At 47.9% G+C, this 20,194-nt stretch overlaps 1 protein-coding gene across 26 annotated transcripts in view; it reads right to left on the bottom strand.

Annotated features, from left to right (window-relative positions):
• The window catches only part of LOC105495610 (zinc finger protein 536), a 491,361-nt gene that overhangs the window by 125,260 nt on the left and 345,907 nt on the right, over positions 1–20,194 (bottom strand). The window contains exon 9 of one of the 26 annotated variants that reach the window (XM_071086022.1): positions 5,575–18,718. The exons of the other annotated variants lie outside the window; for them this stretch is intronic. Within the exon in view, the coding sequence (XP_070942123.1) occupies positions 18,702–18,718 (17 nt within the window). The 3' untranslated portion in view covers positions 5,575–18,701. Of the gene's footprint in view, positions 1–5,574; positions 18,719–20,194 lie in introns of those variants that run through there. 26 annotated transcript variants of the gene reach the window in all.

Below are 20,194 nucleotides of genomic sequence, written 5' to 3'. Positions count from 1 at the left end.
TGCGGAAGGAAAAATGTATCATAGCTCCTCTTAAATTTTCAAGATATGTGTGGACAGAGTCATGTTATTTGTCCTTTGCACATTTAGAAATCTTTTCGGTTGTTCTTAGAGAGTCCCTTATAGAATAAGCTAAAGTAAGCAATAAGTACTGATTTATATCATTGCAAATCATTTTTCCATACTTTCAATTAGTTTTAATTGAATCTCATACTCTTGATTTTCATATACTTTTAAATGAGTTTCAGTTGTAAAGTTAGAATGCAACTGACTCCTGAAGTTGACAAGTTTTAGTGTTTTGATCATAGATTATTACATAATGTTGACAAGTGTGTCTTGGACTACAAGACTGCATATTAAATACTATGCAATACTGATGGTACTCTCCATCCACACACTATTTTACAGGTAGGCAAAAAGCAGGCTGTGTTGAACCCATAATTAATTTCTGGAAGGTACAATTGTTTCATTGCTTACCAGCTTATGACCATCCTTTAGAAGTTGGCTGGTCAGGAGAGCCTTTTTAAAAATGATATTTAATAGTGGAAATTATATCAAGTACCAGAAGGGGAAAGGAAGACAAAAAGAGAGGAAGGAAGGAAACTTCATGGCTTTTTGGGTTGGTTTTCAAAAGGTGCTTTTATGTCAGTTACTCTTTCAGTTACATGCATTTGTCCACCTGATTCTGAATTCATTTGTCTTCCTCTCCAGAAGATTGACCTTAGGACTTACATGACTAACATGCAATAGAACGTGGTGGCAGCACATTCTCACTAACCAGCCCACGCTGGGACCCAGTTATGGGATTTCCACTCCCTTTCTTGCCTCTATAGAACACTGAAGCAACCTAGTTGTCCATCAAAATTTCTTCCATCCAGAGACGGAACCAGAATAAGCAGAGGGTATTCACATTAACAAGACTTGGGCAACCTGTTTCCGAGAAGTTGTCAGTTAGATGTTATGGATGATAAAACTCAGCCTTAGAAATAGCTTGTAACTTGCCCAAATACACACAGCTATTAAGTGGTAGAGGTGGGATCCAAACAGACTAAATGTAAGCTCCAGGAGGGCAGCGGTGATTGGGGGGTTAGAGGAAGTATACAGAGGATCTTATCTGATTGACTGATACGTATGAGCTCAGTGTATGTTTCTCATATAAATGAAGATATTAGCCCAAACAACTTTCCACTGCGGTGTGAAAAATACTGATATTTCAGACATCAAGTTATGTGATACAGACAATGAAAGTTCCTTGGGCATCAAGTGAGAGAAGACTTGTATTACCTAGTGTCAACAGCAAAGGCTTGCTGGGGGACATGAGGCTTGACACAGCCCTGAAATGATGGGTAGGAGGGCAGGAGGGAAGGTCATCAGGGAAGATGGGAAGATGCAGAGTTGGAGGTGAGAAAGATAGCAGGGATGAGACTGGGCTGCTTGAGACAGAGGGCTTATAGTTGGCTAGGGCTGGCTGTTAATTCTAGATGCATAAAAGGCTTGGTGACCCCAAGCAATAGCATCCTACCCTGAGCCAATGAGCTCTTTTCCCTGAATGAGAGGACCGCTTTCTCAGTGTCCAGCTAATACTCCCAAAGATCTATTAACCATTTCTGACCACCAGGGCCACAATCATGGCTCTAGGGTCTCCATCAATAGCCGAGCTTGTCAAGCTTGAAGAGTTGTTTACTTCATTGATTTAGTCATCTGTCCATCCATCCATTCATCCATTCGTCTACTAATTCACCCCTTCATTTACTATTCTACAATATTTTGAGAATCTATTCTGTGCCAGGCACTGTGCCAGGACCTAGAAATGCATTGGTTGCTGCCCTCATGAGGATTATAGTCCCTTTAAGTGTCCATGTACAGAAAGCATTTTCTGTTCCTACCAACGTCAAGATTGCTGAAAATGAATCAACTTAGCATATTTCTTGGGCCTTCTCAGAATGCTTAAGACTGTCTTCTTTTCTTCTTTTTCCTTTCTTTTCTTTCTTTCTTTCTTTTTTTTTTTTTTTTTTTTTTTTTTTTGAGAGACGAGTTCTGTTGCCTAGGCTGGAATGCAGTGGCACAATCATGGCCACTGAATTCCAGCCAGGACAACAGAGTGAGACACTTGCCTGCTGGGCTTAAGCAATCCTCCCACCTCAGTCTCCTAAGTAGCTGGGACTAGAGGCACATGCCATCATGCCCAGCTAATTTTTAAATATTTTTGTAGAGGTGGGGTCTGGCTATGTATCCTAGGCTGGTCTCAAACTCCTGGCCTCAAGCAATTCTCCTGCCTTGGCCTCCCAAAGTGCTGGGATCACGGGCATGAGCCACCACACCCAGCCAAGACTGTGTCTCTAAAGTCGTTTTGATCTGAGAGAAAAGCCGAATTCCTAAGCTGCAGAAGGCTAAATTAGAACATACAAACAAAGAGGAAAGTTCTGCAAGGTGCAGACTTGAGAAATGATGATGAATCAGGGAGGAGGGAGACCTGTGTGGCTCTGGAAGGCTTTATTAAAGAACAGAAAAAGAGAGCTAATCCCGAAGGCTGGACATGGATTGGCAGAGAGAAGCTGGAGGGCATTCCGGGCTGTGTCTCCAGGGTCTTCACACATTCTCTGAACCATACTTTGCATAGATATATATCCATGTGGAGAGAGATTCGCACACTTTTATTTAATCAGGAGTGCTGTAACACCGCAGGGAAAGAAATCGCAACCGCAGGGCCATCGGGGGAGCCACATTTTCCACTACACCCAGACTAAACACACAGCACCTTCACTAACAGCTTTCTTACCACTGATCCCTTATCCTCCCGCTGCTGGGGGATTTGAGAGTGTAAATAACACGACAGCTAAGAGGCATTATCTGCCTCAGTCCACAAGGAGCAGGGGAGAGGAGGTCCTTCCAGCTGTTGCTCACCTCTTGCAGCAGGGTACAGGAGGTGGAGCCCGACCTTGCTGGGGGACATGAGGCTTGACATGGGCCTGGAATGATGGGTAGGAGGGCAGGAGGGAAGGATATCAGGAGAGGTAGGAAGAGGCAGTGCTGGAGATAAGGTAGCAGGGGTTGAGACTGGACTGCTTGGAACACACAGGGTTTATGGTTGGCCAGGGCTGACTGTTGATTCTAGATGCATAAAAGGCTTGGTAACCCCAAGCAGTAGCATCCCACCCTGAGCCAAAGGGCAGTTTCCCTGAGTGAGAGAACTGCTTTCTCAGTGCGCAGCTAAAATGTCCAAAGATCTATTAACCCTTTCTGATCACCAGGGCCACAATCACGGCTCTCAGGTCCCCATCAATAGCCGAGCTTGTCAAGCTCGAAGAGTTGTTTACTTCATGCATTTGTTCATCCATTCATCCATCTGTCTATTATTTCATCTCTCCAATCACTATTGTACAATATCTTGAGGGCCTACTCTGTGCTAGTCACTGTGCCAGGAGCTAGGAACGCATTGATTGCTGCCCTCATGAGGATTACAGCCTCTTCAAGGGTCCATGTACAGAAAGCACTGCTTTCTGTTCCTACCAACACTAAGGGGCTAGGGGTCAGCTCCAGCCAGAGCCTTGACTCTGGAAGGAAGTGTCCAAGTGTGGGGCACTTCTCAAGCATCTGGGTGGAGCTGCAGGCAAGGTCCCATACATTCACACACACAAAAAGCACACCCGTTCCAGCTGCCGAGGAAGCCCTTCTCCCAATAAGGAGTAGGGCCTGCCAGTCACCCTGGCTTGCCAATGGCCTCTCTGCCTCTCAGAACAGTTGCTCCCTGCACTGCAGCCAGACAGAAAGATCCATGTTGGGGCCACCAGGGGCATCTCCCCACCAGCCTGGAGTAAGGCGAAAGGGGCTGAGTGTCCTTCCAACAGCATTGCCCAGCATGACCCTGGTCTGCTCAGGGACTCTTCTCCTGTGACTCCCACACTTTTCTTAGAAACACCACTCAGAGACCAGGACCTCCTTCTAAGAGGTCCCACGACTGTCAGTGTTGCTAGGGCCCATGGGGACTACCTAGTGTTACCCCTCGTGGCACAGATGGGGAACCTTAGGCCTGCAGAGGGCTAGGGCTTACTTAAAGTCAATCAAGGAGCTAGTGAGAAGTCGGATGGGTGTCTCATGCCTGTAATTCCAGCGCTTTGTGGGGCTGAGTTGGGAGCATCCCTAAGGCCAGGGGTTCAGGACCAGTCTGGGCCACACCGTGAGACCACATCTGATATAGTTTGGCTGTGTCCCCATCCCAATCTCATCTTGAATTGTCACTCCCATAATTCCCACGTGTTGTGGGAGGGACCCAGTGGGAGATCACTGAATCATAAGGGTGGTTTCCCCCACACTCTTCTCGTGGTAGTGAATAAGCCCCATGACATCTGATGGTTCTGTGAGGGGTTTCCCTTTTCTTGTGGCTCGCATTCCCTCTCTTGTCTGCTGCCATGTAAGATGTGCCTTTCACCTTCCACCAGCCAGGATTGTGAGGCCTCCCCAGTCACAAAGAACTGTGAGTCCCTTAAACCCTTTTTCTTTATAAATAACCTAGTCTTGGATATGTCTTTATCAGCAGTATGAGAACAGACTAATATACCTTCTCTATAAAAAATAAAAAATTAGCCTGGCATAATGGCATGCACCTGTAGTCCCAGGTACTCAGGAAGCTGAGGCAGGAGGATCACTTAAGTCCAGGAATTTGAGGCTGCAGTGAGCTATGAGCTATAATCACACCACTGGTCACTTGCACCTGGGTGAGAGAGTTAGACCCTGTCTCAAACAAACAAGCAAACAAACAAACTAGGAAGAGAAGCCCTGTCATCAGCTGTGTAGAGAATTGGAAGCTGCAGCATGTAGAGAATTGTTTTCAACTGTGTGAGCAGTAGAATCGCCCCCACAGGCTCCCTTGGCAGTAGGCACCCTATAGAGCTTCAGCCTCCTCCCTTTGATGCACATCTGCCCATTGTGTGTCACTGCCTCGGTCTCCCAGAACTTCCAGATTGCATTGCTTTCCCAGCTTCCAGCCAAAGCTTCCGTAGCTGAAAGTGAGTCTTTGCTACCAACAACATGACCGAAAGCTTCCTCACCTCTGGGGAAGCAGGACCGTGGGCCCTCACCTCTCTTTTGTCCCTCAGAGGATTCCACTGGGAATCCTGCGACATTCAGTTTTCCTGACTCTTGGACATAACTCCTTCTTCTTCTTCTTTTTTTTTTTTTTTGACAGAGGAGTCTCACTCTGGCTCTGTCACCAGGCTGGAGTGCAGTGGCATGATCTCAGCTTACTGCAACTTCTGCCTCCTGGGTTCAAGCAATTCTCCTGCCTCAGCTTCCCAAGTAGCTTGGACAATAGGCGCACCACAATGCCTGGCTAATTTTTGTATTTTTAGTAGAGATGGGGTTTCACCATGTTGGCCAGGCTGGTCTTGAACTCCTGACCTCTTGATCCGCCTACCTTTCTTTACTGCCCTGCTTTCAGTCAGACACCCAGAAAGTCCTCCTAAGAAAGGACACAGCCATCAGCTGATCTCAGCCTCTCTCTGTCCCCTGAAAGAGCCATTTCCAGTCCTCAAAGCCAAATCTTCAAACACCACAAGCAACTGTAACTTTCTTTCTTTCTTTTTCTTTTTCTTTTTTTTTTTGAGATGAACCCTGGCTCTGTTGCCTAGGCTTGAGTGCAGTGGTGCAATCTCGGCTCACTGCAACCTCGACCTCCCAGGTTCAAGTGAATCTTGTGCCTCAGCCACCCGAGTAGCTGGGACTACAGGTGCCCACCAACATGCCCAGCTAATTTTTGTATTTTTAGTACAGACAGAGTTTCACTGTGTTGGCCAGACTGGTCTTGAACTCCTGACCTCAAGTAATTCTTCTGCATTGCCTCCCAAAGTGCTGGGATTACAGGTGGGAGCCACCATACCTGGCCAGCAACACTAACTTTCCGTTATACATTTAGAGGCAGGAGAAGTTAGTTGAACTTATTAAGTTGGCTATTATTTCTTTTCCTAAATAAGTAGTTTTACTTATCTAGTGAATTTGATCAGGTCTGCTTTTCTAAATTCAGATAGAATATCAGATTTTGGAGTTTCTAAAGCAAGCTTTTCATGCTCGTAATTCCAGAAGCTAATACCCAGTTCTTCTAGGAAACTCACTTCCAGATCAAATGAGGACTGATGGGTTCCTACAGGTCTTGGAAAATGCTGGGGCCACCTCCGGCCACAGCTGTCCACTTCCTGTGGGCACAGTCTCTGCCGCCCCCATCTGATCCACGGAGGATGTCAGTGGGGTCACCAGCAGGGAGAGAGAGCTTCAAGCAGCCAGGAGCTGGAGTTTCTCTGACCACTGTGCAGACCCTGGTGAGAAAGGGGCCCCAGGGGGAGGAAGGAAAGGATAGGATGAGCTGGAATTTCCTTGAGCCCCTATTGTTTCTGCAGCTTCACACAGGATCATAGGAGCCTGAACCCAGAGGGCTTGAATGACATCCGGGCCACAGCATCCATTGCCGAGACATAGCAGCTCCTCATCCTCTTTGGAGGAGGGGCTGGGGGAGTCTGGTTCCCAGCACCACTGTGGCATACCCTTCCTGGCATGCCCGTAGACACATACAGGTACCCCACTCCACAGACAGAGCCCCTGCTTTTGCATGTGGAGGTGTCTCACTAATCTTGGCTTTGCGGCTTGACCACAGTTGTCCTGAGTATGCCCACACTTAATAAGGTCACACTCTGGATGCCAATGCCTTGAAAGACACTATTTCCCATCCATCAAGGGCAGGAGGTACATTTGAGAGACTCGCTGCAAGACCCTAGGTCTCTGCAGCATGGGCCCTTCCCTGTAAGTGCAAACCAGAAAGCATAAGGGGGACCCAGAACTCCGAGTAGGGTACAGCAGGGAAGGGGTACCCAGCCCGGGGCTCTCTGTGGCCTGGACCCAATGTTGGCCATTAGGAGAGCTCAGGTGCAATCCCAGAACCACCGGGTGAGCACGGATCCCCTGAGGGCAAGAGAGCAGGAGAGGACCTGGAAGATGAGGGAGGGGGCCAGCAAGGGGTGACAGGGAGAGGGAGGCCAGGGGCTTTCAGACTCAGCAACTGCATCTGCTCAATCCCAGCCACGGGCCTTTGGAACTAGGACATTGTGAAGAAGCCATACAGTCTTTCAAGACAGCTTTCTTAAAAAGAGTCTACCAGCAGAAAGAAGAAAGGAAGTTTTCCTTGTGGGAAGAATGGATTCAGTGGCAGTAAAGCAGGCGGTTGTAGGAAGGACCTCAGAGCATACCAGAAAAACATAATGGAACGTCTCACCAGAGTGCTGTCCTGAGACTGAAGGAATTAAAATGTCTTCTAAGGTATCGGATTCACCCTGCCGCACCACTGTCCATACCATTCAATGTGCCCCTTGGGGATGTGGGGACAGAAAGAGATTCATCGCATTAGTACCTACAAGGCTCATGCCTCCTTCATCCATGCCCTCTGCTAGGTTCCTCCCACACTGACTCTGGGTGTGGTCATGTGACTTTGGCTGGTGGGATGCTTGATGGTAACCATGCAAGCAGAATTGGGCAGAAGTGCCTGTGTGTTTCCATTTGCTCTCTTGGAAGAACCTCTGTCGTGAGAACCAGCCCCGGCTAACCTGCTGGAGATGAGAGACCACACAGAACAGAACTAAGGAACCCCAGCCAAAGCCATCCTAGACCAGCCATCCTCCAGCTGACCTAGTCACCCACGGAATCGCGAGGAAGTGCAGTGAAGATCAGCTGAGCCTAGCCGGGATCAGCAGAATCACCCAGCGGACCCAAAGACCTGTGAGAAAACATAAATTGCTGTTGTTTTAACCACTAAATTTGTGACACGGTAGTAGCTAACTGCTCTAGCTGTCATGGAAAACCCATTAGTCATTCGATCAGGGGCAAGCCACTTTTCCTCTTCCTGTTTCAGCTCTTGAAACTCTCTTACACTCCAAAGATAGAACATAGATAGTGATTTTCAAGATATAACTAAAAGAGCAACTAGCCTGTAACTCACAGTTAATGATCAATAACTAAGTACTAGAAACAGGGTTAAAGCCTTTACATGCGTAATCTTATACAGTTATGTCAGATAGATACTATTATTATTTCTATAAGGAATCTGGGGCCCAGAAAACCTAAGCAACCTGACTAAGGTCACAGCCTCCAGCAGCAGAACTGGGCCACAAACTCAATTCTAATAGATGCCAAAGCTTGTACGCTGAAATGGTCCCCTAAGGTACAAATGAGCCTGCCCAGAACCTGGATAACTCTCTTTTGACTAAATCCCAATGCCTGATAAATGACCCATGGAAGCCCCATGGCCTGGTAAGTGGAGCTGAGTGTCAAGCCTATGGTGAGCAGTGTCGGGCCTCAAGTTGTCCTTCCTGCTCTGCAAAGTGAACAACTTTCCAACCTAGATGTTTCTTGAAGAGGCCAGTATTTCACGAGCTCAAAAGATGCATGTTAGTATTCTGCAAAAGAACTGGACCTAAACAATTCTATTGCATGAGCAGTGCCCAGTGTGAGGAGAGCTCATTCCTCAGGTCGTATAACCCAAGGACCAGCCAGAAAAACTTACATAGAGACCAGGCCAGAATATCCGTGCTCAGATGCGGTCAAGGAAAAGCCAAGATGTCCAGCATGACAACTGAAAAAGAACTGGAACAGGAAGACCTGTGGAAGTTTGCTTTGCCAGGACAGGCACTATGCCTGGGCTCAGAATTCCAGGGTCCCTACTGTGGCCCATCCCAATGGGCGACTGAGTTGGCTCTTAGTTAAAACACTGCACTTAGCGGGCCCCAGGAACTAGGAAACCAGGTTTCTATAATATCAGGTCTCTGAGTCAGAGGAACATTTTTTTCTTTAATCTGAAATTGCCGGGCCGATTTTACAGCCTTTCTCCAGAAACCCCTTCAGATTCCACCTCTGAACTTTAAAACAACAATTTTATTTAGAGAGCTGATTTATTCGTAAGTAAATAGGATACAGGGTGGGTGAAGTAAAAAGAACCAGGAGGCAGTTATTGGATTTATCAGCACAAAAGCCGCACTGTTGCCGGCAGCAGAGGCTCTCCCGTCCCTGTACCTTTCAAAACTAATATGTAACCATATCTGTTTTAAAAGAGTGATTCATTTTCCTCCCATTGCCTGCGAAACTCTCTTCATCCCCACCACAGGAAACTTGAGTCTGATTTTAATGAGCTTCAATTGGAATGTGGCCTTTGAAAAGTAGTGCATTTGAAAAGATGGAACATTAAATTTTGTAATGATGTAAAACATCTTCAATTTTTGACAGGACAATGGTGCTTATTGTACTTTATGAGTCCACTGGCGATTCAAAGGTCACTTTGTATATGACTCCACAGACAGGGGCAGCACTGAATGAAAATTAGGTTACATGTGATCAGCTTTATTATTAATCAGACGAAAATGGATTTTTAACATTTTTCTAATGAGCAACAGAGAAAGAAGAAAATACCACGAATAAAACTACAGAAGAACTAGAATGACCCAGGCTAAAAATGTACCACGGCCATATCTAAAAACGCGCTTTAAATCTGAAATACTTAAATACTATCTCAAGGAATAAAATGCAGCTGCATATCTTGGTGTCGTAAATACACAGAAAACTGCTGAAATACCTACTCTAATTTACTATCTCTGTCCTTTGTTTATAACTAACTAATGAACTGATTTCTCTGCACAGTATATTACCCCAACCCCCAAGAACACCAGGCTGGCTGAAGCTGTGTCACTATTTCCATGATAAATCCTGTTTTTCGGGGGTTTATAACTCAGCTGTAAATATGTAATTCAGACTAAAACTTGGCATACAAGGCCTTAACCACGAAGCAAATTTACGCCACAACCGCCACTCCACCCCCGTCTAATTTTTTAAAGTTTTTTTCGATGTGTGATATTTTGGTATTAAAGAGCTGGGGTATTAAAATGAAGGAGAAAAAAAAAACACGCACAATAAATAATCATCGAAGAGTTGGTGGCTTTTGCTTTCATTTCTTATTCAAATCAAAAAGCTATTTTTCAAGATGCTCTTTGCAAAGCCTATCAAGGTATTTAAGAAACAAAACAACAACGACAAAACCAAAAACCAGCCTTCAAATCCCAAACAAATCAAACCAGGCAAAAGAGTATTTAAAGTACAACTGTGAGGAGCATGTGATCCAGGGAAACTGAGGCAGGGATGTGCCCGCTTACAGAGTGCCTTCCTAAAGAGACACGGAACTCCAGGAAAGGCTGGACCCTCTTGCCTGACTGTTCCTCTTGGAAGACGGCGAAGTTGCCAAAAGCATTGCCCAGGACAAGAAAGCCTCCGGTCCCCACGTGGACCAGGTAGGTTTGCAGGAAGCAAACCCCACAAGCCTCACTGTGAGTACCCAGTCCCCTGGGACTGGACACTGTGGGCCACGGAGGGAAGCAAGGCGGAGTGTATGGATGGTGCATGGTAGCGGGTCCCCATGACCAGGAACAGAACCTGGCTGTCCAGCCCACAGTATCAGACATGAGAGCCACTAGCGTAGGACAGCACAGCCCATCTGCAGCTTCTGGACAGCTGTCAATTCCCTAGGGGATCAGAAAGAAGTCAATGGAGAATACGGAGGAAAAAGATTGAAGTTCAACCATGAAACTGGGGCTTCCAAGATGTCAAGGATAGGGGTGGGGCTCCGGAGAATGAGAACCCAGGTGGGGCTTGAGATAGAAGTGGAGATGGAGGAACAACAGGGGAAGGAGACAGAGAGGGAGACGCAGGCTCGGAGCGGGATGTCCTATCTGCATTGTCACTGACACCAGAGCAAGGAGTTGCCATCCTGGGCTCGGTCACCACAACAGCCTCCTCCCCAGCCTCCTACCTTCCCACCCTTGGGTCCGCCACACCCAGCAGTCAGCTCACTCCAAATCATCTCACACCCTTCCTGCCTGGTGTAAAAGCCACGGTCAGAGGCACTATGGCATTTGTGAGACTCTCTGCAAAAGAAAAATGCAGGGCCCTCGGCTCAAACATCATTAAGAATTCTGATGTGGGCACAGTTGACCCTTATACCATGTGCAGAGCCCTTCTCAGCGTAGGGCTTGAGGGACTGCACAGGTCTCACACCCCATGAAGCTGGCCTCCGCAGGAGTCCTTCTTGTGACCACAAGGTCTGGGCCATTTCCGTGATCCGTCCCTTCCCCTCTTCTACGTATTCTCTCTCCAAAGTTCTCTGAAATGTACACGCTGTTGTCCTCAGAGCCTCACCCAAGTGTGCACCCCATATTCTCCCAGGAACACACTGGCCTCCTTCAAATCCCTGGGTGTCACTGCACGGGCCTTGTCTCTGTCCACCTCTGCAAAATAGCAGCATCCCCGACACTCCCTAACTCCTGGTTTGCCTTATTTTTCTCCATAGCCTTCTCACCATCTAACCTACCAGTTATTCCATTTGCCCACTGCCCTCTAGACTGTCAGCTCCTTGAAGGCAGGGAGGGGATTTTGCCTCCTTTCTGGACCACTGGGTCTCTGGTACCTAGAAAAGGATCTGGTGCACAGGAACCCTCAGGAAATGTTTGCTGGATGACTGAGCAAGCACAGATGTCGCTACTCCCTTGGTCTCAATCCCCTTGCTGCAGTAGATAGTGGTGGCCACCTGGGCCAGCAGGATCATCTTCAGGAGGCCAACAGAGCAAGGCTCTGGATGGGAGGGCTGGTGCCCAGCCACCACTGACTGAGAAGTCCTGGGAGTAAGGGACCATGCCATTCCAGCAAAGTCCTATCCCATGGAGGGGCTGTCCATGGAGGGAAGTGCCTGGCAGAGCATAGCAAAGGAGAAACAGGTTCACAGGACTAGGGCTCCTGGCTGTTTTTGTGCATTTCCATGCCCTAATGTCGAGAAGAGTGCCTGGCATAGGAGAGCTGTTCCATCAATGCTTGCTGAATGAATGAATGAATGAATGAGTAAATTTTGCTGCAGAGTACCTCCTGACCATGTTTCCTGACAATTCAGTAATCCCCTGCACAGATGACAAGGAGTGGAGGTAAGGACTGCATGAGCAGAGGCAGGCTGTGTAGACCTGTCCCAGTGTAGATTGACAAACCCAGATGACAAATCACAGCCCACAGCCTTCCTGTCATCACTTTCCAATGCATGGCTGCACTAGACTAAATTCAAGCCATGCTAGACCTTAGCCTCTCACCTTTAAAAAAATTGAATAGGATTTAGCAGAAGTCAGGAAGGAAAAACTTATTGATTAAAAAATGTATTTTTAGTTTTATTTTATAACAAATACATAGATATTATAGTATACAAACAGATAGATCTGTACACTTGATCACGATGAAGTGCCTGCCCTCAGTTTTGTTGCTGTGACATGGCCTAGCCTGGCATGAGCTCTTCACAGCGTGGGATCACATGGGCTTCAAGCTAAGTGAGCGTGCAAGCTCTCCTGTAAGAAGAACCCTGGATTGACCAGAAAGGCCTCAAGGCAAAGCCTGTCTCGGCTGAATCCTGCCCTTGCTATTCAAGCCCAATGTCTTTGGCTGGACCTTGGGCATCAGTGAGGGAAAGAGGTCATTGCTATCGTGACCAACCATTAGCACCAGCTGAGCACCTAATGGGGGCCACCCACAGGCCAGCCTCCCCAAGGCAAGGTATGGCTCAGCAGCAGGAGGCAGTGGGCTTGGGAGTCACACCTCTGGGCCTTTCTTTGCAGAGGAACCCACTTGGGAGCCTGACTTCTTTTCTTGAAGGGTCTCTTCCCTCAGTCTTTCATGCTTACCCTGGTTCTCTCATCCCATTGCAAATTCACCCCCATGCATGGAGAACATCACAAATAGTTTTAGGCTACAAAAGAAGCCTTTCCACGTGTCTTCTCAAATTGAGAGCAGATAAAGTATTTTAAGGCTGCTATAGCTCCTAATTTGACCTTTAAATTTTGGGAACCAGATACTATCGCAGCTACTATGAAAGGTGGGCTACCTTCTGCCTCCTTGAACGGCATGCAATGCAAACAATATAACAGCCAGCTGGGAGAAGAAATACTAAAAAGAATCATCCAGAAACAACTATTTATTTGAAAGCAGTTTTCCCTGACAGAACTGGGGATTTTGGAAACAGAGCTGCCGTCCAGGCAATAGCTCCTCTGCACCTCGGGTGGTGCCACCACTGCCATGGCTATCATGTTGGAAGGTGTCCAGGAGGGGCTGAACCCCTGCTGGTCACGGTCACCATGGAGTGACACTTCATAGTGCAGGCAGTTCTGAGCAACCATCTGCCTCTCTCCAAGGTGGCTTAACTCAGATGTCCAAGGGTTGGCCCACGTTTTGCAGGTGAATTTGTTGTGTATGGCCATCAAAAGTCCTGACGAGTTCCCGCTCTCTATCCATGTGATACCTAAAAAGAAAACTAGGGTGGGTGTAGTTCAATGCATGGGCTCTGTCATGGGCAGTCTTGGTCTGTGAGGACAAGAGACCTTCATCTTGGGGGAGTTGGAGGATGGCCGTGTTTCTCGTAGTATCATGTTTCCAAAGTCTGTGACCATTCTTCTAAGTTTCAACTTTTCTTTTCACCAGGAATGGGGGGAATGTGCAAAGACTGAGTCATGATGCCTCCCCTAGGCCCAGTAGTCCTACTGTAGAACTGGTCAGCCTCAGAAGACACATCAGAGTCCCAGGAAGAGGCAGAGGTGCTCCAGGGGAGCAGAATGAGCCTGGTACTGGGAGTCAGGACACCTGTGGCCCTAGCCCTGCCTTTCACTACCACAAACTATTACTAATGCAAGTCATTATTTTCTCTTTGAATGTCAGCTTCCTCATCTATAAAAATGGGAAAAATAGCCCCAAGTCCCACCTCTATTGGTCACACAGGGCCATTGAGAAGCTCGAATGAAATACCAACATCTGGGAAAACCTTGGAAATCCTGTTCACTCACACAGGAATCCCTGGGTCCTGAGGTCTAAGAGCCTCCCAAAACTCTGTTCCTCTCTCATCTGAGGGTCTTTGTCTTTCCTATACCCTCTCCTTGGAATATGTGCCCCCCCTACCAAATTTCTGCACACTGGCGGGTCTGGTGCAGGTGGGTCTGAGCAACCATCTGCCTCTTTCCAAGGAGAGGTGGCTTAACTTAGATGTCCAAGGGTTGGCCCACTTTTTCCATGTGAATTTGTTGTGTACGGCCATTAAAAGTCCTGACGAGCTCTAGCTCTTATCCATGTGATACATGTGATACTGGCTCTAGTCTCTCTCCAATGTCCCCCCTCAACAAAGAGGCCTTCCCTGCCCTCTGGGCTATAGAATCCTGACCTTCTCATGTGAAGGTCCAGCCCTTCCTCCTGCCTCAACATCTTCATATCACTCATCCTACCCCAAACTTATTTGTTTGTTTGTTGTCAGTGTCCCCATAGAATGTAAGCCCCACGAGAGATGTCATCTTGATTACTCTGTTGGCGACCATCTGCCAATGCTGTGCAGTAATGCCACATGTGCTAAATAAAGTACATGGACAAGTAACCACGCACCTTCCCCATGATGGAGTCCTCTCCTTTCTGACAAATTTGGAAAGAATGCTGTTTCTTCATTCCTCAGTACAAGGCTGCTGGGTGGCAGGTGAGGTCAGGGAGTGGAGGGTAGAGGGGTCATGGTGTTTCCAGAACAGCTGTCCACGCAGCACGAGATCTGCCCCCTGCCCCTCCTCTCTCCACATCCCACAGCTGTCCCCCTCGAGTGCCCGCACTTCACATTCTGCTCTTAGGACAGGGGCCTGGAACCTTAGTGCCATGAACACCCCTCTCCCATGATTGAGCGAGAGGTAAGCCTGCCTTTCCCGGGGGTGGCAGCACACACAGACCAGCCTCAGGAAGCAGTAGGGAGAGTACCTTTTCTAGAGAAGGGCTCTTTCAGTACTTTTTCTGCAAGTAGTACCTGGTCCTAGCTAGAGATGACTACACAAATCCAAAGACATAGCCCATAAGAGTTAGGGCTGCATTAAATCGAGATGCCCACCTCTTACCTATGTTTCCAAGTGGCCAGTCCTTCTGCAGGAAAAGGTGCCCCAAAGCTGCAAGGACAAGCCACACAAACACCTTCCTTGCTTGGATGTAGAGTGACAGCACTCAGAGGGATCAGTTTGGATGCACGAAAACAGGACCACCCCTTGTCTCTACTTCTACAACCAAGGGCAAGTCCTCTCTCCAACCTCCCTACCAAATGTGACCTCTAAGATGACTTCTATCTCTGATAGCCTAATAATCTTTCATTTCATCATGGAAGGCCCAATGTAGACCTCAGTGAACCCTAAACATAAAGCAGGCTGCCTAACAAGGCATCAGAGATGCTGTGGGGGAGACTCATGTCCATGGTAGGAGGGGCCTGAGACCCTGGGAGGAAGCTGAATACTGGGATCACGCTGGGCAAAGGGCACAGAGAAGCAGAAGGAGGAGGTGAGTCTAGAAGAAATGAGAAACGTGTAGGGCCAGCGCCAAGAAGGGGACATGGACTGCAAAGAGTCATTCTATCCCTCTGAGTCTTCGAAGTTACTTTCCTGCTTAGCCTGTGGGTCAGACACACTTTCCTTGGAGTTCTCTGGGAGATGCCCAACTTCATATTTAAACGAAGCCCCGAGCAGACCTGCAAAAGCCATCCTCTGCCTTTTGGCCCCTCTCAAGCCTCAAAGACCCCCAGTAGAAAGGCCTCACCCCTACTGGGGACACAGCTTGAACTAGACTTTTGAGCGACCCAGCCCACGGAAGGCCACCCCCTCTCCTCGGAGCGACCCTTTTGTCGGAAGAGTACCCACAGCACTTCTTAAAGAGGAAAATGTGCCAAGATGTGAAAAAGCTAGAACCAAAAAAAAAAAGGGGGGGGATAAAATGTAACTGTAAAGAGACTGACTGCAAGCAAGCCTACCTGTGTCGACGGGAGGGTGGGGGCGGCTGGGGAGGGGTGGCAGCTAGACGACCCTCCACAGGCCTTGTGTGAGGCCCACTTGTCTTCCATTGAGGAGCCGGGGGGCAGCTGACTGCCTGAGTTACCAAACTCCCAGAAATAAGAGGGTGTTTTATGGGAGAGTAATTGGGCATATTCCCTCCGTGACTTGAAGTCAACAGGCAGCCCCTACAGCTGGCCTTTCTAGGTGCTATCAGCAGCGAATGCTATTTTCATGGCCAATTTATTAGAGACTCCATGTTTTTTGAGAAGACGTCACCAACACAAAAAAGGGTATATTTATTGATATGCTTAAAATATAGGTTTTTAACTCGATTCCTTCACCCTTAAAAACAAAGTAAAGAGATAGACAGATACAATTATGTTCTGACTGTTTTCCGCCAGCCTGTCCAATGGGAACGTTTGTATATAGTTCTCAGTGGCGCTGAAATCTGCTTAGGAAAGCAACAAGTCCTTTGTTCTGTTGACAACGGTTATTACAATTAATTCATTTTGTGATTGGTACTTGCGCTGAGTGACAAGGTGTTATTTTACCTCCGTAAAAGTTAAAGTGGTAATATCTACGTGCACAATAACAACGTGGGCTTGCTATCACTCACGGGGAGAAGAAAAGGCTGGCTCCCGGCTGCCTCTGCACCTGCCACCCTCTCTGCACCCCACGTGCCAGTTTGAGTTTGGAGGAACATGCCGGGTTACTCCACTCAAAGTTCCTGCCTTCCAGCCCACCTGGTTTCCTGCAAAGCTTTTCATCAAGGCCTGAGGTCTGAAGGTGACAGGACATGGAGAGAGGGTGTCCAGGGGGCATGCCGAATGCTGTGGTGTGAGCTGCATGGCAGGGCACGCCACTTGCCTTGTCACCGTGAGTCCAACTCAGAGTTTCACTGAGGCCTGGTTCTCCCCTCTGTGCACCAAGGTATCTCGACCTTGGCACTAATTGATCCTGATATTTGGGGTTAGATAATTCTCTGTGGTAGGGGGCTGTCCTGTGCATTGTAGGATGTTTAGCAGCATCTCTGGCTCCTGGATGCCAGGAGCACTCCCCTCCCCAACATCTCCAGACACTGCTAAGTGTCCCCCAGGGGAGAAAATCGCCCCAAGCTGAGAACCACTGCTATCCACAGCCTCCGGGGCTATTTGCTGTGTTGTGGAAAAAGGGTTCAAGAATGCTTCTCCGGACTGGGTGCAGCAGCCCTGTAATCCCACCACTTTGGGAGGCCAAGGTGGGTAGATCACTTGAGACCAGGCATTTGAAACCAGCCTTGCCAACATGGTGAAACCCTGTCTCTACTAAAAAAATACAAAAATTACCCAGGCATGGTAGCGCCTGCCTGCAATCCCAGCTACTGCGGAGGCTAAAGCAAGAGAATCACTTAAACCCAGAAGGCAGAAGTTGCAGTGAGCGGAGCCACTGCATGAGCCACTGCAGTGCATGAGCCACTGCACTCCAGACTGGGTGACAGAGCAAGACTCTGCCTCAAAAAAAAAAAAAAAAAAAGAACGCTTCTCTGGCTTTGATTTGATTCCATCTCAAGCTCCCTGAGGAGGTTGGCTTCCTCACCTAACCCAGAGACAGAGGGGCAGGGTAGGTCCCATCATATCCCCCCACAGGAAAGGGCACAGGAGGACAACGGACCTCTTGTACCATCAAGAAGGTGTGGCAAAGGAGAATGGAGGAAGAGAGAAACCAAACACCTCCCCCAAGAACGTGGCTGCAGAGCCCATCTCAAAGAACATCCCATTTCAAAGAACATTTCCAGGGTAGCCCAGACTTCCCTCTAGCTCGGATGATCAAGGAATGGCTATCGGGTCTTCCAACCTCACCAGGGTATCATAAAATGTATAATGTGATACATACTTCAACACACAAAAAAATGTTGAACAAAATTCATCTCTGCTCTTTATTAGGGATTTCAACAATTGCACACTAGGCTTAGACAAAATCTGGTTATCTGAGCGCTCCAGGGGCTTTGCTTCTGGATATGTGGTGTGTCCTCTCTGCTCATTGATTCCTATGGATTCGTCATTTAGCTTCCTTTTAACTTCCTTATGCAACTACCAGCTCATCACATCAAGGAAATGATGCAGGATGAGGCGAGACCAACCTGGTTCTAGGTGGGTTGTCTCAGGGAGAGCCCAAACTTGCTTTCAAGAGCAGTAAGAGCAGCAGCCCCGAGGTACAGGGTTGGAGAAGGCCATGGTCCTGTGACCTACCCGCCTATCCCTTCCCCTTCAGAGCAACCCAGTTGCTTTTCTGTAGCAGACATGCAATGACAAAGCCCTAAATCTTTGCCCTCCTCACCAGGGTCCCAATGTGCCAGGACTAGGGGCCTGTCATCTCAACTGCCCTGAGCATTGCCAGTGTCATCAGCCAGGCCAACATCCCTTTCCATATGAACAGCTCAGCAGATTGGACCTGCCCCATATGCCTGCATTGGAAAACGATTGACAGGGAGCCATGGAAATCCTCCCGAGTTTTTTTTTTTTTTTATTAGCAGTATTTATCACCTTCTCAAAATCAATTGCATATTTTAAATTAAAACAAATGACTATTTCTAGACTAATCAATACTTGCATCTTTGCCTTTTAAAAAGTAAAAAGTTTAATGTAAAGAAATCCTCATCTTTGCTTCCATCAATTCAATTTTAACATAATTCAATATTTAATAAATATAATCCTCTTTGTGCAGAACAATGTCATAGAAAATGCGAAAGATTTCATGGTATCCAAGATCTCGTGAGATGGAAAATGGTGCCTCTTCCCCTGGAAACTCCCAACCTCTGGGTACTTTCCTCACTTCCTTCACATATCAGAAGCTGTTTATTCCTACGAAGTATTAAAAAAATGGGTTTATGTATTTAATGATTCTAAAACCAAAATGCTACCTACTATCGGCACAATTGCCATTTTTATCTCTTTAAACTTCTCCAGCTTGACGTTTCTAAAAGGGCAAAAGCAGAAAGCCCTTATATAATACCTAATTTGTACATCTGCGGTTTCTTTCAGACTGGCACAGGCACCATATGTTTTTAATTATCATAATAGCCCTAAAGAACCTGTTCTGTGGGAAACACATATGATCCTTTTATTACTGGTTTGTAATTTAAACAGTTTTAACAGAAAAGGTCTGGCTATCGGGGAGTGACAGGCTCAAAGGCCTAAGATCCCAGCCATCGACCTCTGGAAGCTCAAGTTCAGATCCCACCCACCGAGGGGGACCACCTTCCCCCTGCCTGACAGAGGTAATTGGGCACATGTGAAGCGGCTCTGTAGGACCTTAAAAGACATAATCTGGGATCTCCAGTGACGCCGGGTTTTGGTCAGAGCCCGGCACAATGAGAATAAGGTTGATAAATATTATCCTGGTCTGACCTCTGCTGCTGTCGAGGTTGGGGGCAGGGAGGGGCAGCTGGAGCCCTCGGCCACCCACTCTCTGTGCTCCCCCAGACCTCAGGGAACAATTGCAAGGTGGGGGTCAGTTTTCTTCGGGGCCCTCTCACTGCGGGGGAAGGAGGGAGATGACAGGTTTTTGCTTTTATTCCCTGAGGCTGGAAAATGACTGAATAAATATAGCCCTAAAAAGAATTGATTCGCAGACTGTCACGTGGAAGGACTCGGTTATCACTGCGACTTTGTCATTTATGGAGAGGTGAGGACACTGAGGGGACAGGAGGAGATCTGCTCAGGGTCATGTGGCAGGTTCAAAGCCACTCGGGTCACAACCCAAGCACCTGGTCCCCACCCAGTGCCCCACCTGCGTGCTCCAGGACAGGGCTCCCCAGGCTCTGTCGCAGGTTAGGATCGCCCAGTCGCAGAATCGCTGCTCAGAAATGCCCCATTCCCTCCTGACATGAACCTGGCAGGCTGGCAGGAACTGGCAGTTGTTATGTACTGTTGGTTGGTTTCTTTATTTTTAATGCATCTCAAATGTGTATTAAAGGCACAGAAAAGCACCCACAAGGTGAGGCAGCTGAGTGGCCACTCCCAGGGACCTCCACAGCCCAGAGAGGCCAATCCCAGGAACCACCACTGCCCAGACAGGCCATTCCCAGGAACCTCCATTACCCAGAAAGGTCACACGTGGGGACCCCCACTACCCGGAAAGGCCACACACAGGGACCTCCACTGCATGGAAAGGCACACGCAGAGACCTCCACTGCCCAGAGAGGCCACTCCCAGGGACTTCTACTACCTGGGGAGGCCACACGTGGGGACCTCCACTGTCCAGAGAGTCCACATGCAGGGACTTCTACTGTCCAGCCCCGAATCTCAGCCCTGCCCTATCGTTTACATGCTGAGTGA

Source organism: Macaca nemestrina, chromosome 20 (assembly GCF_043159975.1).
Source record: "Macaca nemestrina isolate mMacNem1 chromosome 20, mMacNem.hap1, whole genome shotgun sequence".
NCBI classification, from domain to species: Eukaryota; Metazoa; Chordata; class Mammalia; order Primates; family Cercopithecidae; genus Macaca; species Macaca nemestrina.
This window is presented reverse-complemented; position numbering and strand designations above follow the sequence as displayed.